Source organism: Quercus lobata, chromosome 8 (assembly GCF_001633185.2).
Source record: "Quercus lobata isolate SW786 chromosome 8, ValleyOak3.0 Primary Assembly, whole genome shotgun sequence".
Lineage (NCBI taxonomy): Eukaryota > Viridiplantae > Streptophyta > Magnoliopsida > Fagales > Fagaceae > Quercus > Quercus lobata.
The window spans coordinates 7823848-7847682 of record NC_044911.1 but is presented as its reverse complement, the minus strand read 5'-3'; the positions used below and the strand labels follow the sequence as shown (position 1 = coordinate 7847682).

Genomic DNA, 23835 nt, shown 5'->3' with positions numbered 1-23835 from the left:
ATGTTTAAAAATTGATACATCTATTTAATATACATCTATTTAAAATTACTAGCTGTTCATGAAATCACAGTCCCATGGCCCTTTTAGCCGACTAATACAAACATATTCTTACTATTTTTCAGTATAAGAATAAACTACAAATTCTTCAGCAAAAAAAGAAAAAAAGAAAAAATCTATGACTCAGACTAACCTTGAATTAGTAAAGTTCCCATAATAGATAACATAAGACTTACAAAATAAGTTAATATTAAATCTATGTAAGGAAATCCTCAATTGAATAAGCTTATTGAAGTCAATTTAGTAGTCTGATAATGTTAAAAAGTTATGTTTTCCCTTTTACTTGGAACTTATGTTAAGTTATCTAGTTTAGATGAATAGCCTCAAAGATTGAAGTTATATATATACCACCTTATCTTAAAGCAGCGGACATTTAGATTTTCGCAGTGATAGAAAAACTCACATTGATTACTGCCAAAAAATAGAGAGTAAAATAATTCAAAATCTCTGGGGTTAACAGTTATGTGTTTAGTTTATACACATAACATGATCGAGGACTATTATTATAGTATCACAACTGATAAAAATAAATACAAACTAACAAGATTAAGAATTTCATGTTTTTACAGATATTTAAAGAATCGCATATCCTAGACACAAACAACAACATTCAAATTGCAAACCTAACATATATGGTGTTGAACATATTCACATTTTCTTCATCTGAACAAACTCCTCAATACAAAAAGAAAAGTATTGGTCATTTCCAGCACCCAAGGATCCACTGTACAGGAAGAGTCAGGTATGGCTCTACTTTTTTCCTCCCCCCCCCCCAAAAAAGAAAAGAAAAGAAAGAAGTGTGGCTCTACTCGGGAATTACTGATCAACGTCGACCCCTAGCTCTGAAGTTCAGCAATATATTCCTTCTTGAATTTGCAGCAAAAAGTTTGAATGAGAGAGATATGTGTGTGTCACTTTACTTATAGAATAGAGTCAGGATCATAGAATTTTTTGTAGCCAATTAAATGCCCTTGATGCACTAGTTGAATTCCCAACTAAATCAATAAGCAATTCATCGAGCTTGGGAATCTCAATGATAAATAATATTTACCACTGACTTGCTGCTATATACTGTAGGCACTTCAATTTCAGCTTTTCCACTTTCTGCATTTGAAAATTCTAGCTATTAAGAATAAACCCCAAAGACAACCAATGAAATTGGAAATTAAGTTCTTAATATCAGATTTTGGTTCCAACTTCCAAGTTTGTGTCTAAATCAAATAAATTGACATTTATAGTCGCAAATATCAGTAGTTTATAACAATATCACAAACAAACTAATTTCATTAAATAACTTGAATGCTAAGAAAATGTACAGTATGATTTCTTTTACCTCTACAACTCTTTTAACTTTGATAGGTGCTCTTCAGGGAATGTGTACCAAAGAGGGAGCCCGATGGCTGCAAGTTTTTTGAGACTCATGCTGGTTATGAGTTATAAAGGAATAATATTCATTAATCATCCAACTTGTCAATCCAAATGAAACTAGACCAGCACTCAAGCAGTCAAGTGTTGCTGATAAAAGAGTACCAACCTTCACACGGGCTAAAAAAGCAAATGTTCACTGAGACACTTATCAAGGAGAAAACAATGGTGCTGGATAATCTGTTTCAGAAAAAATATGATTACATACACATCAAAGACTAGTCACTCTCAACACATAAGCAAATACTGCAATATTTGACAATACACAGCTTTATTTCTCTAAAAGAAACATGCATATTCAACTTTTTCTTAGAAATTGTACATTCAAATCTAACATAATTCCTTTTTGCTAGAGAAAAAGAAGCTATTTTTAAATGAAGGCCATACCTCATCTATGCCTTTTCCAGTCTTAAGTTTGTTATGCATTGCGTGCCAATTATATTCAAGAACATGAGAATATGCATTAATATATTAAAGTGTTGGTGCACTCAGCATTTTTGAAATTTTATGACAAATTTCGCACATAAAAATAACATGGACGGAATCATAAAATTATAATGCAGAAAACAATAGAATTAAACCAACTTAATCAAAACACAGAAACCACAATAAATTTTTTTTAATCTGATATCTCCGAACTTATTTTTCTACTTTGAATTTATGCAGCATGAACTAGAACAAGGGCCATGGATATGACATAGCTGACACACACTAACATGGGCAGATCATGGGAAAATAAGACAATAACATTAATCTGTTTCTGTTTGTGTGTTCTAACACTTGTTAAGTAATAACATTAACAAGTACCTGTGTATGTTTCTGGCCAATTAAGCACAATTTAGTCCATGACATTATTAAAATAGTGGCAGTAAACACATAATCAGGGATGACTCACGATGCAAAAATTTAATGACAAATTCCAACAGCAAATCAAATTATACCTTTCTTAGATGTCAAGATATGCATTGCTTGCACATTGCGTAATTTTTTAAAGCAATTACCTCACTGCACTATCAGCTGCCCTGGCCCTGTCCTGGATGCACAAAAAGCAATTTCAGGAACTAAGAAAACACATACTCCCTTCATGCCATGACAAGGGACAATATTCTAATATATCTGTACCTTGTCAAAGTCGAGGAATATTTATTTTCTCATTACAGATAACAACCATTTATTTTTATCACATCAGTTACAAGAGATAAATTGAATTTTATGCTCATTTAAATGTTGAAGTAGGGTGAAGATTGGACTTTACTTATGAAAGATAATTGTAATAACACCAGACGCATTTTTTTTTTTTGTAAGTTGTATAGAACAAGCTCAAAACTTTAACTGCAAAGAGAAAAAAAACCATCTAAGGAGAAATATTATTTTTTAAACAAAAGAATAATTCGGATATATGGTTTACCTGATTCTTCAAGGGGTTAAGAACAGCGGAACATGCAACATCATTAAGAAGCTCTGCATCAGATTGAACAATGCTTGCATAGATACATCATGGGTTGCAATACATGGTGAAAATCCCATCAGTGAACATTCTAGGAATGATTGTGCGGATCCAAGGCACCAATCAAACTTGAAAGTGAAACCACAGTTCTTGCATCTTCCAACTAGAAACTAGTGCCTAAATTCTGCAGCTGTACCACTATGCCCTAGTAATTATGATTAAGAATTTTTGACATTTAATCAAACGTGTATTGTGAATGGCATAAAATTTTTTAAAAGGACATTTACCTGAAAAATCATAGTCCAATAATATGGAATTGCTTGAACTGATCTAGTAAATGAATGAGTATTTTGAACTGGGAGGGAACATTTAAATGCAAAATTAACATTATATATACATGAGAGGCTAAGTATTTACTTGATGTTGTCTTTTTGCTAAGTATGTACTTGATATTTAAACTTAATCATTGGTTACGACAGGTACAAAATTAACAAAAGGGGAAAGGAAAAATATATGCAACAAGAAACCTTTTATTTATTTATTGGCAAGTACGAACCTATTGAGTTTTGAAACCATGACCTCACCCTCAATTCCATTATTATTGGAGGAGATAGTGCCAACTGAGCTATAGCTCATTGGTCATAAGTGACCTCTTCTCCACAGTTTTTTTATTTATAAGAAAGTTCCATGCATATTGTTTTTTTTTTGATAGGTAATAAGACTTTTATTAAAAAAATTGAACATCAGGTTCACGATGGTGAACACTTTGAACAATGAAACAAATACAAGTAGATCAAGAGCTAAAAGAAATAGAAACTAAAAAATCAGCTACAACAGTACAATTCTTACACCCCCAAATACGAGCCCAAAGAAACAGAGTACGAAAAAGTAAACATTTTAGATGTTCCAAAGTTCTCGCCTTGTCTTCAAAAATGCGGGCATTACGTTCACGCCATACTAACCACATTAAACATGTCGGGACCATGTTCCAAATGATTGAAAGATGCTTTCCAAACCAGTTTCTCCAAATAAAGAAAAAAGATTTCACTGACCTTGGCATTACCCATTGAATCCCAAACACTGCAAAAACTTCATACCATAAGGCATGAGAGAACTTACAGTGAAGAAGAAGGTGGTTTACTGATTCCCCATCACAACAACACAAGCAACACCTATTAACCAAAAACTGACATTTCTTAATAAGGTTGTCAATAGTGAGTATCCCATCATTAGTTGCTGTCCATATGAAGAAAGACACCTGTTTAGGCACCTTAGTACGCCATATACATTCCCAAAGAAAGGCATCAGTGGTAGGACTAGATAGTAGCTTATAAAAAGAGCGCACATCAAAAACACCAGATGTAGTCAATCTCCAGACCAGCTGATCCTCCCCCTCACCCCTCGGCATAGAGGAATAAATAACTCAAAGAATGAGTAGACAGCGGTTGCCTGCCAATCCTGAGGACCATGACGAAACAATAAATTCCAGCTCCTACCTCCTTCTGAATTTGATACAACCAAGTCAGAGACCCATGCTTCTTTAGCAACAGAGCAATCATACATGGAAGGGAAGAGTTCCTTTAAAGGAGTAGGCCCACACCATGGGTCATGCCAAAAACTAACACGGCTGCCCTCCCCCACATTAAACAAAATCTGGCTAAAGAACTTCCCTGTTCCTTCTTTAATACTCCTCCACATCCCACACCCGTGAGCACCTCTTACCCCTCTAGTGCACCAACCTCCTCTCGCCTCTCCATATTTGTCTGCTATAACCTGATGCCATAATCTATGATTTTCTTTCCCAAACCGCCACAACCACTTCCCAAGCAAAGCCTTGTTAAACAGCCCAACTCTCCGGATTCCCAAACCACCACATTTAACTGGCAAGCATACCTTATCCCAAGCAACTAAAGGATATTTAAAAACATCCTCTGATGCCCCCCAAAGGAAATTCCTCTGAATTCTTTCAATTCTTGCAGTCACAGCCTGAGGGATAGTAAATAACGATAAAAAGTAGGTGGGAAGACTCGATAGGGTACTTTTTAACAAAATAAGCCTACCTCCTTTCAACAGATACAGCCTTTTCCATCCAGCCAACCGTTTCTCCATTTTTTCAATAATAGGATTCCAAATTGATGAATCATTATAATGTGCCCCAAGGGGCATGCCCAAATATCTCATAGGCAGAGTGCCCACCTTGCAGCAAAGGATACGAGCCAAACCATTCAAATCCCCAACATCACCAACAGGAACAATCTCACTCTTGCCTACATTCACTTTTAGGCCTGTAATAGCTTCAAAGAAGATCAGCACCATTCGCACATATAATAACTGGTCCCTAGAAGCATCACAAAACAGTATAGTGTCATCAGCAAAAAGAAGGTGAGAAATATGGATACCCCCATGTCTATGGGACCCCGCTTTAAATCCACAAAGAAAACCACCATTTTCTGGCCTCTTCAATAGTCTACTCAACACTTCCATAATCATAAGAAATAGAAGTGGAGATAAAGGATCCCCTTGGCGAAGACCACGAGAACTACCAAAAAAACCTGCAGGAGATCCATTAACCAGAACAGAGAATTTAACTGTAGAGATGCATGCCTTGATCCACCTACTCCACCTTGCCCCAAAGCCCATCCTTTCCATAAGGTAAAATAGTGCATTCCAGTTCACATGATCATAAGCCTTCTCAATGTCCAGCTTTATTATAACACCTGGAATACCACTCTTCAACCTGTTGTCTAAGCATTCATTAGCAACAAGAACTGAGTCAAGGATTTGTCTCCCTCCCACAAAAGAGTTTTGAGAGTCGGATATCAGTTTATCCAAAACTCCTCGAAGCCTATGAGCCAACACCTTAGCCAACAGTTTATAAAGGCTGCCCACAAGACTAATAGGGCAAAAGTCTTTGATATTTACTGCATTAGTCTTCTTGGGGATCAAACAAAGAAACGTGGCATTAAGAGATTTCTCAAAAACACACTGACTGTGAAAATCTTTGAAGAAAGCCAATATATCCCCTTCTAAAACACTCCAGCATTTCTGAAAGAATGCCATAGTAAACCCATCTGGCCCAGGGGCCTTATCGTCTTCCGCCTCCTTAAGAGCCTCAAGAATCTCATCCTTCTCAAACTCTCTCTCCAACATAGACCTCTCAGTTTCGTCTAGACAAGCGAACTCTAACCCATCAATAGTAGGTCTCCAAGTTTCTGGTTCCTAATATAATCTCTTGTAAAAATCCACCACTTGATCCATAACATCTGACTCCTCCTCAAAGAGAACGCCATCCACCTCCACTCCCCTAATCTGATTTGTTCGCCTATGGGAATTGGCAATTCTATGAAAGAACCGTGTGTTGTTATCACCTTCCTTGATAAAAAGAGCCTTGGATTTCTGCCTCCAAGAAATCTCTTCCAGGGAAGCTAGAAAATCTATATCTGATTTAACCACCGACCTTCTAGTCCTATCCTCTTGAGTCAACACCTGCATCTCTCCTCTCATGTCAATGTCTAAGAGCTCTGTCAAAAGACTCTTTTTCCTAAAAGCTACATCTCCAAAAACATTCTTGTTCCAATGCTTCAAATCCCTTTTAAGGGCTTTCAATTTACAAGCTAGAACATAACTTGGAGGTCCTATGAAATGATAACCATTCCACCAATGACGAACCATATCCACAAAACCCTCCACTTTTAACCACATATTTTCAAATCTAAAAGGGCTCTTCCCCCTCGACATACCACCAGCCTCTACTAGCAAAGGACAATGATCTGACACCACCCTGGGGAGAGTTCTTTGAGTCACATCTAAGAAATGCTCTTCCCAATCTGCTGTCATCAAAACTCTATTAAGTCTGGACATAGAAGGACTATCAGAGTCTCGAAACCAAGTATATTCACCTCCTACCAAAGGCAGATCAATCAGCGAATGTTTAGCAATGAAATCCGAGAATTTAAACATGGCTGGACTGAACGAGTTACAGCCAAGTCTCTCAGCCGGGTAACGGATAACATTGAAATCTCCCAACAAGCACCAAGCCCCAGCCCACCGTGATCTCACTAAGTCTAATTCTGCCCACATAGCATCCCTAAGACTTCCATCAGTCGGTCCATACACCCCTGAACAAATCCATTCAAAGCCATCTGACACACCCTTCAACACAACAGAAATTGAAAAACTTCCAACCACTGAATCTACTCTCTCAAAAACCCGTCTATCCCACATCAGAATAACACCCCCAGATGTATGTATGGCATCTAAAGCCCCCCAGTCTACAAAGGGACTACCCCAGAGACTTTTAACCAAGCTGGAATTTGTGCTGTCAAGTTTAGATTCTTGAACACATACGATATCACACTTCCATTCCCGTAAAAGATTCTTCACAACATCTCTCTTATGAGGATTATTCAAACCCCTCACATTCCATGACAGCATTTTAAATTCATTTACCAACAAATAAACCCAAACTAGAGGATTTCAAACTGCCTCTAGAACTTCTACCAGAATGCCCATTGTAATTAATAGATGAAAACAAATTTCTTAACTCCCTCATCCCCTTTTGGTTTGAATTGCTTACCCGACGAGTAGTAACAGCAATTGCTTGCTGCTCCCAAACCCTCTCAAGTTTTTGAAAAAAATCAATACACTGTCTCTCGCAACAATCAATTGGGAAACCCACATAGGTACCAAAATCTCTAATCATCCTGCTCACCCATTCTGAAGGCTCCAAAACCTCTTCCACTGAAATCCCATCCGAGCCATCATCCATAGAGTCGAGATCAAGAGAACCATTTGGGTCCCACAGAGCCAGAGGTGTAATGACCTCAGGATTAACAGCCTCCTCACCCTTACCCGAAGGCAAAGAAGCATCCCAAATCAGTCTAGAAACCTCAGAGTCAACCGACCCACAACCCACCTCAGAAATAGGAACATTCAAGTCCGAAACCACCCTCACTTGGCTCTGAACCTGAACTGGACACCCAAAATTTTCAACGGTCGTCACACGAGCTCCAAGACCTGTATCGGCAACCAAAAACCCAGTCCCTTGGTCCACGTTTTGATCAGCGACAACAGGGGAGCGTGCCGGTACTCTATCGACACTCAAGTCTGCCTCCACAACAGTGCCGTGAACAACTGACCCCAACTCACAATCGACGAGCTTCGAATCAGTCACGAGTGGGTCGCTCAGTCTCTCGCCGGAGCACTGGAACTCCCCTGACTCTTCCATGTGAGCCGGTTCCTCAACGGACTTCATATCGGCAACATGGAAGCCACCCAGTCCCTCGCCGGAGCTTGGGATCTCCCCTTTCTCGTCCTCATGTGTTCCCGATCCTTCCCCAGTCACCCACTCAGAAATTTGCAAGTCATCGGACCCATCACTTATACGGATATGACTTGAAATGTCAAAAGAGGGCTGGCCCAACCCATTCTCACGATTGGTTTGGTGGGCTTGATTGGGTCGGCTTGCAATGGGCTGTAATTTACCCCAGGGAACAGTCCGCTTACCCTCACCCACTAAGTCAATGGAAATTTTTAAACAAAAATGGGCCTGGGTCCATTTTAAATGACTTACACGGACAGGCCTACCAGCTGTTGACACACTAGCAGATATTGTCTTTTTGGAAACATCATCAAATCCCCCCAAAGACTCAAACTGATTATGCTGACCAGTTATATTTGGAAGATGCTTCACCAACCGTAAATTACTCCCTTTATTATCGAGGCCATTTAATTTTTTCCAAACTGGGGGTTTTTGCATGTCAACTGCTTTTTCAAACTCTCCGCCTCCGGCCACCACCCTTTCCACCGGTCCAGCAACCTTCTTCCCCAAAAAATAGTCACTTAATCTTCTTCCAAACAAAGTCCAACCACTTATCTTGGTCTCCTCTGGAACTCGTAGGCAACCCCTTCTTGCACCATTGTGGTATTCAGAGATTTCCACAAATAAGCCGCCCTTGTTAAATCTACTGGCAACCTCCAAAAGTTTAGAATTCTCTCGTAAACGTTTGAAAAAAGGTTGTTTTCGAAAGTTCCACTGATCTAGGTCTGTCAAGCAAGCAATAATCCAATCCAAACCCAAACGGCCTACCCTAATGGCGCCATGGAACTTACCCCGTCGTTCGTGAATAGCATAGGAATCTATCCTACCACCATCAAAAGCTAAAGAAAAAACCTTTGAATCAATACGAAAAACAGCTGAAATCCTCTCTACCCCCCTTGACTGTGGTTTAGGCTTGGGCTGTTGAGGTTTAGGTGGCTGTGCAAGAGTAACGGTGGGCTTGGGTTGGAAGGTTGAGGGAGGTGAGATGTTTTGTGGCTGTGTGGGAGTAACGGTGGGCTTGGGTTGTAAGGTTGAGGGATGTGAAACGTTAACAATATGGGAAGCTATGGGCAAGGGGGGTGGTGGTGGTCCTTGGCCAAAGGTCGGCCAAAAAAATTGTGGTGGTGTGAAAAAAGGTAAAGGGGGGTGATAAGGGTTGTAGGGATGGCATGTTGGTAGGGATGGTGGTGGTAATGAAGGTGTAAAATGGACTGGAGGGGGTTGTGGATATGGTGGTGGTGGTATAAGGGTGGGGTAAGGTGGTAGAGAGGTCATGGTAAAACTCTATACATTACTCTATAAAATTATATTAAAGCATAGGAACCTCCTCATGTATATATATGGTGTATAGAATGGTGAAGCCCATGCATATTGTGTGTACAAGATATACAAGCATAACTATTTGCTCATGAACAATGTTTACTTTTCTCTTCAAGACATTCCAATAATCTAAATTTGGATCACTGTTTAGATATCATGCTAAATTATCACTTGTTGCAAAAGTTTAAACTCAGAATTTTAATAATATTTCAACAATTAGTGTAATTGATTAGAGATAGCAACTTAGGATAACCTGTATCATACCATGATATCATGGTAAGCTATCATTTATTGCAAAAGCTTAAATTGTTAATTTTAATAATCTTTTAACTATTAGTAGAGACTAATTGGGGATAGGAACTTTGGATCACCAGTATAATAACATGATGAACTATTGCTTATCTGCTTATTCAAATAGAAAAACGTATATTTAATCGTTTAACTGTTATTTTAAGACAGATGTCTTACAAGGTTGTGTTTGACGAGAATGGCAATGTGAAGCTTGAGTGTCCAACCATAGTCCAGCAGTTTGCAGCAGAGGAGATATCTGCACTGGTCTTGAGGAAGCTTGTGGAGGATGCATCCAAGTTTCTGAATGATAAGGTGAGCAAAACAGTGATCACATGCCTGCGTACTCCAATGATTTGTGAAGGATGGCGACCAAAGATGCAGGCCACATTGCAGCGTTAGATGTTCTGCAAATTATTAATGAACGCACTGCTGCTTCGCCTGCCTATGGGTTTGAGAAAAAAAACAATGAGACCAATCTGGTTTTTGACCTTGGAGGTGGTACCTTTGATGTTTCAGGTATGCCAACTGCTTTGTTAGATCTCTTTTAGGAATTTTTTGTTATTGGTAAGTTACATGTGCAACTGTTGAAAAATCTCACCCACAGCCCATTTTTATGGGAGGAGTGTCATTGGAGGCAGAGTTCATCAAATATTTTTGACTTCTCTCTTGCTAGTCCACTTCATATGTTTATTTCTACTTGTTGGAACAAGACAAATGAGCAGAGCTTTCGCTTATATTCTTTGTTTTCTGATCCATTAGCAGTTACTAATTACAGTTTTGCATTCTATACTATAATTTTCAACAGAGAATAAATTGGCAAAAACAGAACCTTCGGAATCAAAACACAGAAAACTGATTTTTGGAAATCAAACACACACTGATACTTCATAGAGGAAAACCACAGACTGGCATTTGTCAAAAGGCATACCTGTCTAATAAATTTCAACACAATTCTTCAAACTTGACCCTTGTCAGAGTGGTGTCAATGTGTTTTGAGCCATTTGCAGTGGAGGTAATGAAAGGTAAACTGGAAAATCAAAAGTATATTCTCAGTAAATATGAAAAAGAGAGATCGACTTATCGAAAGAAGTTATAGAAATAGCCACATACCTAATATTGGTCTGGGTCAAAGACGACAGCTCCATTTTCACTTTCTCAGCACTCTCAGTGAGACGTAGAGCTTGCTTGTCTTCCGAGGACAAGTTGAAACTGTCTTGAGTGATGCAAAGCTTTCCTTCAAAGATATAGATGAAGTAATCCTCGTTGGTGATTCAACTTGCATCCCAGCTGTTCAGGAACTGGTGAGGAAGATGACTGGAAAAGAGCCCAATGTGACTGAAAATCCTAATGAAGTTGTTGCTCTTGGAGCTGCAGTTCAGGTTCATCCTTTTCTCCTATTGAAACCATGACCTCACCCTCCATTCCATTATTATTGGAGGAGGAAGTACCAAATGAGCTATAACACATTGGTAATAAGTGACTTCTTCTCCACAGTATTTTTATTTATAAGAAAGTTAACTATTTGTTTGTACAGGATATACAAGCATAACTATTTGCTGATGAACAATGTTCACTTTTCTCAACAAGGCATTCTAATAATACGTTCTCAAGGTGATACTTTATGTGTGTCTATATATATGTATTCAAAATTGAATTTGTACATATCAGTAACTCAAAGTGAAATAAGTAAGAGAATGCCAAAGAACCATAGAAAATTACCATAATAAAACTAATCGGAGGTAATCCTAAATTTATTCACAAAGGATTTGCAAGTAGGTGAGACATGAAATGGTTACAGAGCTATAGTCTTCAAAGGGATAGAAGACTTGTTCATTGCTGCAGATATAGTGATTCATTCTAATGTCTACAAAATAAGGACATCAACTACCAAAGAAAAGACTTACATCTGTAGAGAAGTCATCCAGTATGAGGTCATCAAAATACCAGAACAGAGAACTATGGCTGAGAGAAGCAATAACAGCATCACCCATCATAATTTTGACAATTCGATGGCAGCGGCAGCGGAAGGTTACAAAGCCAAGCGAATCCATGATGACTGTGATGGGGCTGGAAGCTCTAATTATGAACCTTACCCAAAAAGGATTGAAAGGCTGACAGAATTTATGGCCCAGGGTAACTCTAACTGTGAGGAGTCAAGTGAGTACGAGGAAAGTGCTGAAGAGCTAGGTGATTGGCAGGAGTCTAGTGAAAGTGTCCTTGAAGGTTAATCAACTTTTTTCTCTGTAAGTCGCTGTCTTTCATCTTAATTCAAGTTTTGCTGGTTGCTACAATATCTTTTTCTTGTGTACAAATATTAATGGATTGCCCACCATATGTTTGATTAGAGTTGTTCATGATTTTTTCTGCAACAATAAGCTTCTTGTTGTTCGACCAAGGTTTTCTTGCCTTCTTTGATGGTGGATATAACTTGGAGTTGGAACCATCATTAACATAAGTGTGGGCGATTGAAAGCCCTGAATCTTCTGCTCCATTGTTGAAAGCCCTGGGATCTATCTCTTCCATTTCCCTCAAAGCCCTTGAGTTTCCCAAAAAACATAAAAAAAAAAAAACCAAAAACACACAACTTGTTTGTTTCCTTTTCTTTGGTTTTCCAAACAGAGAGAGTGAATAATAAAAAGAAGAAAGTACCTGGACATAAGCGTTGCAGTTGGAAGGTACTGTCGGCATTGATGTCTGGAACCTCCTCCATTGTTGGAAGCCCATTGACAGATGCACTCTACACCGACCCCCCACCTTCTTGGATGGTTTTTAACCCAATCTTCCATTTCACATATTACCTCAACGTAATTTAGTTCAGATGGGTTTGACCTATTCAATTGGTTCTGTAATTCGTTATTAGATTAAGAAAATATCCACAGATGGTCGGATAATTCATATAGATAAGTTGATCTAATGTTCTTTTTTTTTACAACCATTGATGGAAAGGTCAACATAACACCAAGACGGCCATGGATATTTTACCGGTCCAAAAGCAAAACAGACATAAAAAATATTTGGAAATGTGCGACCAACCCAAAATGATATGACATTTCCATCACTCTCATGGTTTAAGTTTAACCACTTTGGAATCTCAGTTCCTGGTAGTCTAATTCCAAAATAATCATCTTCAGGTTTAGATGTTTGTGGATCCATTAATATCCTGCTTCTTGTTCCCTTGCGAGCTCTATTTGGTAAAATCCCTGAAATTTCTACAATCTGCATTCAATTAGCAAATTGAATTAGGGAAGAAAGTAACGAAAATTGTTTCTTTTTTATAACTTAATAAAAAAAAGAGAGAAACCTGATTCAATAATCTGCTTGATGATTGTGCATTCAACGAATAGCAATTTCTTACATCCACATCTCGCACAGATTGGGGAAGCCTTGGAATTTCCCGAAGCTGCTTGCAATTTCGTATACGAAGGACCGCTAAATTAGCAAATCTGCTTAGGCTTTCAGGGATGCTAACAATATTCGTTTCAGATAGATCTAGAAAATTCAATAAGGGGAAGTACTCGGGTTTCATCAAAAAATCTAATTCAATTATATTTTTATTGCTCCTGGAACACAGGGAACCCAAATTTTTACAATGGGAAAGTTGCAATCTTTTTAGGCTTAGGGTACAATGGGAAAGATACAATTTTTTTAAGCTTGCGGTATAGAACTCAGGTAATTCTGTAAGGGACTCACAGTTGTTGAGATTGATATATTTTAAAGATATCAACCTGAGGCGGTTTGGAAGAATTTGAAGTTTTCCACAACCTTCGAGATCCCATCTCTCAAGCTTATCAAGAAATCCAACCGACTCATGAATCTTAACTAAATTTTTACAATGGGAAAGATACAACTTTTCTAGGCTTGGGGTACAAAACTCGGGTAATTCTATAATGGACTCACAGTTGTTGAGATTGAGATATTTTAAAGATATCAATTTGAGGTAATTTGGAAGTTTTTGAAGTTTTTCACAATCTTTAAGACTCCATCTTTGAAGCTTATCAAGAAATACAACCGACTCATGAACCTTAACTAAATTTTTACAATGGGAAAGATACAATATTTTTAGGCTTGGGGTGCAGAACTCAGGTAATTCTGTAATGGACTCACAGTAGCTGAGATTGATGTATTTTAAAGATATCATCTTGAGGTAGTTTGGAAGAATTTGAAGTTTTCCACAATCTTGGAGATCCCATTTCTGAAGCTTATCAAGAAACCCAACCGACTCATGAACCTTAACTAAATTTTTACAATGGGAAAGGTATAATTCTTTTAGGCTTGGGGTACATAACTCAGGTAATTCTGTAATGGATTCACAGTTGTTGAGATTGATATATTTCAAAGATATCATCTTGAGGTAGTTTCGAAGAATTTGAAGTTTTCCACAATCTTGGAGATCCAATTTCTGAAGCTTATCAAGAAATCCAACTGACTCATGAACCTTAACTAAATTTTTACAATTGCAAAGAAGCAAGTTTTCTAGGCTTGGGGTACAGAGCTCAGGTAATTCTGTAATGGATTCACAGTTGTTGAGATTGATATATTTCAAAGATATCATCTTGAGGTAGTTTGGAAGAATTTGAAGTTTTCCACAATCTTGGAGATCCCATTTCTGAAGCTCATCAAGAAATCCAACCGACTCATGAACCTTAACTAAATTTTTACAATAGGAAAGATACAATGCTTTTAGCCTTGGGGTACAGAACTCAGGTAATTCTGTAAGGGACTCACAGTTGTTGAGATTGATGTATTTCAAAGATATCATCTTGAGGTAGTTTGGAAGAATTTGAAGTTTTTCACAACCTTGAAGACTCCATCTTTGAAGCTTATCAAGAAATCCAACCGACTCATGAACCTTAACTAAATTCTTGCAATGGGAGAGATACAATTTTTTTAGGCTTGGGGTGCAGAACTTCGGTAATTCTATAATGGATTCACAATATCTGAGATTGATATAATCTAAAGATATCAACCTGAGGTAGTTTGGAAGAATTTGAAGTTTTCCACAACCTTCGAGATCCCATCTCTCAAGCTTATCAAGAAATCCAACCGACTCATGAATCTTAACTAAATTTTTACAATGGGAAAGGTACAATTCTTTTAGGCTTGGGGTACAAAACTTGGGTAATTCTGTAATGGACTCACAGTGGTTGAGATTGATATATTTTAAATATTTTAGCTGGATTTCCTGTAGAAGAAAAAAAAAATTTCATCCAACATTCAAATAAAATTTAAATAAATTATAATTTATAAATACTAATATTTATACCAATTTGAATGTTGTCTCCAATCTAATAAGACTATGTGGCATTTCAAGTCCAACAAGTTGTCGAGGATAATAGTTAGATGGCAAAGAAAATGGAAATTCAGGCCATTGAAGCAACATTAACCCGTTGGAGAGATATTCGAGTTCTTCACAAATTTGTACATTACGAACTATAAGAAATTTGAGATTCTTCATCTTTTCAAAAGCTTTGGCTTCTATTGGCATTGTCAGCAGTTGAGGTGAGCAGCACATAATGCCCCGAATTTTACTTGAGCCCTAATTGGACAAAGCATTAGTTACACTTTATAATAGAACAAAAAATTTAAAAAATTAGAAAAACATATCCAAATAAAATTAAAATTTCTTCAATGTTAAAAAAGAAACAAAATAAATGGAAAAAAATCATTTGGAAAAAGGAGATGCAAAAGAGCTTATACCATATTTGTAGTTAGTATTTCTTCAGCATCCTCAAAACACCATATCCTGCTACGTTTTTCGAGCTCTTTTGATTCTTGTTGAACAATTTCTCTCCCCATTTGTTGAAGCAAGTCATGCATCCACAACTTGCCAGATTGATCAACAGTTATGAGACACTTATCAATAAGTTTTCCAATTCCATAACCTGGATATAATTTGCAAGCATCTAATATATTCTCTACATAACTCCTATCGAATCCCTTAAAGAAACATGCAATATCCAAAAAAATATCCTTTTCGGTCTTTTCAAGTCCGTCATAACTTATTTTGAGCTTTTCCACAATTTTTTTGTGAGGAATGTTTTTATACTTTTCTAACGCACTTCTCCAATCACATATACTTTTTCCACACAAATCATAACCTATTACTTTAAGAGCTAATGGAAGGCCATTGGCATAATGTATGATTTGCTTTGCAACTTCTGAATAATCTTTTTCAGGTTCAATTTTCGGGAATGCATGCAGGTTGAAAAGTTCACGAGATTCAAATTGATTTAAACCATTAAGCTCATAAATTAGATGATCTTTTCCAAAAGTATTAAGCACTTGTTTGTCTCTTGTTGTTATGATGACTCTACTTCCTAAAGCAAGCCAATCACATTCTCCAAGCAAATTTTCCATCACTTCTGACTCATCCACATTGTCAAGAATTAAAAGAAGTCTTGTACAAGAAAGCATTTCCTTTATCATAATAATTCCTTTGGGTATGCTGTCTACCTTTACATATGTGCCCTGTGAGATCTTAGAAAGAAGCATCTCTTGTAGATTGATTATGTCAGCATGTGTTCTTGACTTTTCTTTGACATCCTCTAGAAAGCAACTCAATTCAAAAAAATTAGTGATTCTGTTATAAATAGCCTTTGCAATTGTAGTTTTACCTAGTCCTCCAATACCATGAATCCCTACCATTCGAACGTTATTTGAGTCCATATCTAAAAGCAATTCTATAGCATCCACACGACAATCTATTCCAACTGGGTGTTTGGTAACAAATAACTGAGTGTGATTCAATTTTGTAATTGATATCTCTCTAATAATTCTCTGGATAAATTTAGTTTCAGATTCAATAGAACTGTCACACACAAAGAATAAGGAACATATATTAAGTTAGAAAAATTGAAAATATACATAGATGGATCATTCATGTATGAAGAGTTCAGAAGTTCAAAAGTTATTATGTGTTGGAATAGTAAGTTCATCTAATGTGTAGTGCCTAGGGGCAAGGATCTTGTACTAGATTTGTAACTTCTCTTCATATAGTGAATTGCCTTTGTAATCTTTTTTTTTTTTTTTTTTTTTTTTTTTTTTTTTCCATTGGAGATGTTCTTTATAAATTTTTTTTTTTTTTTTTTTCACTTTCTCATCATATCATTTTGTTATTTGTTTATAACTTTTATTGCTTGCTTTATTGATTTCTGACTTGATGGTTTCATTGATTAAATCATTAAAATTGGGTTGTTATAATTGGGAATTAATTCATCTCCAAGACTATTTTACAACTGAATTTTGTGAGTGAGTAGATTATTTTTTGTGTGATCTACAATAGATTCTCAATTAAAAGAGTTAAATAATCGTTTTAGTGAGCATGCAATGAAGTTTCTTTGAATGTCATTATTGAATAGATATTTTTTCAGCTACAATAGATTGTCAATTATAAAATTAATTTATGGTTTTATTAAGCATACAATGAAGTTGATTATTCTTAACTTAGCATTACATCTTCAAGAGAACAATGATTTCTTTTATTTAGAATTGATGATATATATTTGTTTGTTGAGAGAACAATTACTTACAAGATTTTACAATATAATGAAAAACTATTATTATAAACAGAAGTTTATCATTATAGGTATAATTTAGTTTAATTTAGTACTCAAACTTTAAAAAAAATTTAAAAAAAAATTCAGAATTGTACAAATAGATGGTTGGGAATAGAAGATCAATAGCTTATCAACTTGTTTTTAGAGTGGTTTGTTATGTACTTACTTATCTAAGACTTATTGTAACTACAAAATGAGGACTTTCTGTCATAAATATAGTGAAGATTAAGCTCACAACAAAATGAGAAGACGATTATCTAACACTCTTTGATCATGTATATTGAAAGTGAAATTGCTATTAAATTTAGAACAAAATTAATTATAGATTATTATATAGAATAAAAAAGAAGATCAAATGCTATTTTGATAGATCATATATAAGTGGGTTGAAATATATTAAAAACAGTTTATTTTTTCTATGTTTTTGTTTATATTTTATTAATACTTAATAAAAACAAGTATATTTTTTTACATATTTATGTAGTTTTGAGCTTTAGTATACTTCCTCTGTGAATTTTTTATATTCAAGATTTGGGCTTGCCAAAGATGAAATCCTAATTCCCTCGTAACCTTTTTCTAATCCATGATAGGGTCTATAAAGATCATTTAAAGTTTTTAACTCATAAAAGTACACAAGAATTAATAGTCGTAAACTCATAATAGGTAAAATTATATGGCTTTAATATATATATATATATATATATATATATATATATATAAAATTTATACCATCGACTTTTATAAATTAACTACCTCTTTAGTAGAAGATTCTATGAAAAACAGGATACTTTCATAATCTAGAATTTAGTGAACACATTTCTTTTTTCGGGAATCCATAACAAAACTATTAAACTCTATAACTTATAGAAGATTAGTTAATAGTTACATACCCATCCTTGTAATGCAACCCAGACAAATTAGTTGCTTTAGTCAAAGCTGTCCTCCACTTGTGAACCCTCTCCATGTTATCCTTTGAATTTTCTTCATGCTGAGTTAGCGCTACTCCAAACTTTCCCTTTGGTTTACGTATTTCTGACGGATCTACTTTGTAAAATATAGGTAGAACTAACTGTCCATTATTCCTGCATTCAAGAATCTTTACAAGTTCGTCTAAGCACCAACTGGAAGATGCATAATTTTCAGAGAACACAATAATCGAAATCATTGACAATTCAATAGCTATAAGAAGTTTTGTTGAAATTTCTTCTCCTCTCTGAAGGTCATCATCGATAAAAGTGTTAAAACCCTTATCACATAAGGCTTGATATAAATAACCTGTAAAATTATAGCGGGTATCTTCACCTCTGAAATTTAAGAAAACATCATAGGTGAATTGGGGAGTGAAAGAAGAGGAGGCTCTGTAGTTGATTTGGGGAGCCATAGGAATCTGGAGCCAAAAAATTGATAAAATTTGGAGAAAAGAAAGATGTGATGAAATGTGAAATAGAATGACTTTAATGACAAAATGCAATTTGACTGGAGAAGTGGGAGTAATCCTCCTCGCTTCTCTCTATATCAATATGATAGTTGTGATGGTCCACGCGTTTTCACTTTTTAGTTTTCTATTAAAAAGTAAGAATACACAATTTGATTGATTCTCCAAAATTTCATACTTTTTTTCTTTTTGATGAAGTTTCATACTTTTCTCACAACTCATAATTTTGAGTAAAGTTTGTTTTCTAGAAATTTTCTTAGCACAATCCTTCAGGTGGTCCCATTATTTTTTCAAAGAAGACCTTTCTTTCAAAGAAATTGTATTAATGCAGTCCTTCTATGTATAACTCTCTCTTCTTCCCTTTCCCTTCCCTTACTTTTTCCTCCCTTCTTTTCTTTTTTGTCATCTCCCTTACAACCAAACAGGATATTAGTTTTCAGATTCAGCTAATAAAAAAAAAGTGTTTTGAGGATATTAATAAAAAGAATCCAAATTCGGTAAGAATGGGGTGTAAAATTCATGTTTTATATCATCTAATAAGAGATTGTCACATTAACTTTTTACTTAAACTCTGTACATCATACCACAATTAATAACATCTTAATAAACTCCCAATTTAGTTGAATTTTCAGATGAGTATTAGAATTGATTGAGTATGGTTGGGCTTATTCTTTAATATGTGATAAGATGATGTGACATGTTGGGATTGGAGGGTGTAAAACTTGAGTTTTAAACCACATCCTTATAGAATTTAATCTTTAATAAAAATATGGAAAAAACATGTTTAATTACTATTTTAGTCTTTAACACTTGTACCATGTGTCAAAATGGTTTTTAACATCTTAAATGTGTCAATTTTGTTTCTAAACTTTTGGTATTGTGTCAAAATAATCATTATTAATATGCGGTACATGAAAAAAATTGATGTAACGTTAATATCAAAATAATATTTTATGCCATCTAAGCTATCCGTTGGGTTAATTATAAAATAAATAAAATATTTGAAAATATATTATTTGCAGCTCTCTAAGTAAATGAGATGTCATTTTATTAGCAAAAATTGAAAATTTATTTTATTTTCTTTTCCTTTGCTTTCTTGGCAACTAAACGGGGTTTAAGTCTTGATTTTTTTAGTTAAAGTGCTCATAAATAGCATTTGAAAAACATACTATTTACCTAGTTTTAAAATGGAGATTTTTAAAAAACAAAAAACCAAATGTCAATTTATTGCATTATCATTTTTTTAAGAAGTCAAAGTTATTGCCAATTATATTTTTTAAAAAACCTTATAAAATGATGTGGTAATGAATACAATTAGTGTCATGTCAATAAGGTAATAAATAAATTTCTTAATTATTTTTCTATTTTTTGTTTAAAAATTGATAAATCCATTTAATAAAATGTATAGTAACTTGCCATCACTCTATATTTAAATTTACTTGTTCATGAAATCACAGTCCCATGTGGCCCTCTTAGCTGACTAATACAAATATATTCTTACCATTTTTTAGTATAAAAATAAACTATAAAGTTGTCATGAAGAGGTGAGCCAAAAAAAAAAAAAAAAAAACTATGACTAACCATGAATTTGTAACCTTCCCATAATAGATAACATAAGACATGCATAATAAGTTAATAACAAAAAAGTACGAGATAAGAAGTTAAATCTATGTAAGAAAATCCTCAATTGAATAAGTTTGTTGAAGCCAATTTAGCAGTCTGATATTAGTGTTAAAAAGTTTTGTTTTCCCTTATAGTTGGAACTGTGAAACAGTGAAAGGATACACGTTCTTAAACTTTGAATATGCGAATATTGTGCATGGATGCTTGTCTTTGCCAAAATTTAGCAGATGCACTCCAGAAGATGACAATTTTACACTCTCCTTTTGCAACATCGAAAACTTTAAAATTAATACCAATTTTACTTGGGAAAAAAAAAAAAAACTTACAAACAGACTTAGCTAAAAATATGATTGATGTCAACCAAAAAAAAAAGATTGAAAGTCACATAAAGTTGTAAATGAGCCGGTATTAAAAATTCAGACTCATTCATTGAGCTTGAGTTCATTATGTTCAAGTTTTGTACCTATATTTGTCGAGCAAGCTTGAACTTGTTTACGAACTATTGATTAATAACTTTTTTTTTTTTTTTTTTCCATATACAAGACATGCTAACATGAATTGACGATGCTAATTAATCCAAACTGAAATCAGCATAAACTATAAGAAGGAAAGAAAAGACTTATGATGGAGAACTAAAAAAATAACACTAAAACATATCAACTCGAAGTAGAGTTGTAAAAGAATAAATATACAAAAATTCATTAATTTATAGCAGAGGTCTAAGAAAAAAAATCCACCAAAAGAGAAGAAAAAAGAATCGAAAGAAAGAGAGAAGGCAATGACCTTTTTGGAAAGCTCTAGGTGAGAAGTGATAGCAATAAACTAAATAAAGATGTTTGTATACATCGGTACATGAATGCACATTGTAAAAAAAAAAAAAAAAAAAAAAAGGAAGAAATTGGATCTGTTTGGATTGAACTTATTGTTGCTGAAACTAAAAACTAAAAACTGAAAATTGAAAACACTGTAGCAAAATAATTTTTAAATGTGTAAAAAGTACCGTAAGACCTATTTTTAATATTTTTAATGCGTAAATAGTGCTGATACAGTATATGAACAGTGCATGAACAATAATTTTTGTCTTTGCACGGCCAAAATGGCCCATTAGCATTAATTTTTGAAATATTTAGCAACAGAGCACTGTTTCGGAAATAATTAGGGAAATACCACTTTTTCGGGCCCTATAGTGGCGTTTTCCTGCAAAATTTTTTTATAAGTCCCATAACAGGTTCAAGGGGCCTATAGTGGCGTTTTTAAGCCCAATAGTGACGTTTTTGGGCCCTATAGCGGCGTTTTCCTGCAAATTTTTTTTATAAGTCCCATAACAGGTTCAAGGGGCCCTATAGTGGCGTTTTTTAAGCCCTATAGTGACGTTTTCGGGCCCTATAGCGGCGTTTTCGAAAAAAGTGGTACTTCCCTAATTATTTCCGAAACAGTGCTCTGTTGCTAAATATTTCAAAAATTAATGCTAATGGGCCATTTTGGCCGTCTTTGCACAATAAATTTACTGTTCATATGCTAAAAAAAAAAAAACAAAAATATGAAATGAAAACGTGAATGTTGGTTTCAGCTGAAACCAAACGCTCACTAAAGTGATTCCCACTTTCTCTCTTTATGGAAATGCAAAACGTGTAAGACACCCAGGTTGAAAAATTGCATTGTGGAAACTTCGTGGAGAAAGGATCTCTACTTTTTTTTTTTTTTTGGGTCGAAAGGTAGAATATATTAGATTAACTAGCCACAAAAGGCAACGTAATAAATCAAGAGATCCTTTTTGGTCAAAAGGATCTCCACCTTTTTTTTATATATAAATCAAAGGATCTCTACTTTTATTCACTATTGTGGTTATTCTTCTGTACCATATAGCATAGAATAAGTAAGTAATAAATCAAGTGGCCCTTTATCGATTGCACCATTGTTTTGTCTCTTTCGGACATATTAGATTAGGAGCCACTATCTCATAAAAAAGAAAAAGAAAAAAAAGGTTAGTATTACTGTAATTCAATGTATTAAAAAAATCGGTTTTCATGAATTTTTTTGGTCATACTAAATTTTGTTTCTATTTTTACATGAGAGTGGTACATGTTATTTTTTTTTTATTGTTAATGCCTTATGACTAAAAGTATACGTGGATGATTTTATTAAATGCCATGTATTGAGTTGAAAGAATTTTCCTTCAAACTAATGGAGGTAAAACTTTTTTAATTATTATTTTGGGTGTTAGATGCCTTTTTATTATTTATATTTTTTGGAGATAATATATGTTTTGACATTGTTGTACATAGACTTTATCTATCATCTTAAGATTATTTGTATACTATTCATAGACTCATTGTAGACACATGTGATGTGTGAAAATATATTAATATTTTGTAATGTGGTATAATGTGTAATTTGTTTTATGAAATTTATTGAAGAATGTTTGATCTCTTTAAAAATAAACATATTTTACAAGTATTTTTTATCTCTATTTTTCTATTATATATTTGGGTGTGTTTGAAAATTTGATTGATATATATTTTTTGAGGTAGTCCATATTCATTTAACTATTACTTATAGTGCATTATGTTTTCATGATTGTTTTTTTGTAGAACTAAAATTTTTAAGTTTCAAATATATTCTTCAAATTTCTTGCTTTCTTGAGAAGATTATTATAATAATCAAAACTTATCACAAAATTATAATATTATCTTAATAAAAATTAAAATGAAACCAAATGCATTAAAGATAGACAATATAATAACTTATTACTCACCCAATTTGTAGACACATTCAAAAATATAACCAATGGCGGAGCGAGGAAATTTTCTCAAGCGGGGCCGGTAAATACATTTTTGTGTAATTTTTAGATCTGTTACCAAATGTAAAAGAAGATTAATGGAAAATTTCAAAAGTTAGGGGGAGCCGTGATGCCCCTTGAGATATAAAATAGAGAGAGTAATGATGTGCAATCGACAATAATCATTTGAAATAGAAAGTAGTAATTGCATGAAAGCAAATTAACATTGTTCCACATAGATTTCTTTTTGTTAACCTCGATAGTCAACAAAGGTAGAGATCACTCAACCACGAAGTTTCCGCAATTGCAATTTTCCAGAGTTAGTCTACACGTTCTGCATTTTCCATAAAGAGAGAAAGTGGAGATCATTTTTTTTTTTTTTTTTTTTAATAATGTGCGTTTAACCATATAAATTGGTGTTTTGAATTTTTGGATATAAACTCAAAACTCCACTTTCAAAATAACTAAATATTAATCCATACAAAAATCAACATAAGCTATAAGAGGGAAAGAGAGGAATTGTGATGGAGAATTAAAAAACACTAAAACTTCATCAACTTAAGGTGTAAGAAACAATAAAAA

At 34.6% G+C, this 23835-nt stretch overlaps 3 protein-coding genes across 3 annotated transcripts; 1 reads left to right on the top strand and 2 right to left on the bottom strand.

Moving 5' to 3' along the window:
- Positions 1-578: 578 nt before the first annotated feature.
- On the bottom strand, positions 579-18797 carry LOC115956263 (disease resistance protein TAO1-like). Its single transcript, XM_031074692.1, has 13 exons — positions 18307-18797; positions 15558-16668; positions 15124-15396; positions 13162-15042; positions 12510-13076; positions 10971-12396; positions 10789-10887; positions 10038-10302; positions 2891-3284; positions 2424-2515; positions 1592-1662; positions 1391-1480; positions 579-1161 (listed from the first exon to the last, which is right to left on the bottom strand). Exons 1-5 carry the CDS (start codon positions 18795-18797, stop codon positions 12771-12773), a joined length of 4062 nt encoding a protein of 1353 aa, XP_030930552.1. The 3' UTR covers positions 579-1161; positions 1391-1480; positions 1592-1662; positions 2424-2515; positions 2891-3284; positions 10038-10302; positions 10789-10887; positions 10971-12396; positions 12510-12770.
- LOC115956265 lies at positions 6149-7363 on the bottom strand. Its single transcript, XM_031074694.1, has one exon. The coding sequence runs from the start codon at positions 7361-7363 to the stop codon at positions 6149-6151; it is 1215 nt and encodes a 404-aa protein (XP_030930554.1).
- LOC115956264 (heat shock 70 kDa protein 6, chloroplastic-like) lies at positions 10029-11409 on the top strand. Its single transcript, XM_031074693.1, has 3 exons — positions 10029-10172; positions 11039-11239; positions 11395-11409. Exons 1-3 carry the CDS (start codon positions 10029-10031, stop codon positions 11407-11409), a joined length of 360 nt encoding a protein of 119 aa, XP_030930553.1.
- Positions 18798-23835: the final 5038 nt, after the last annotated feature.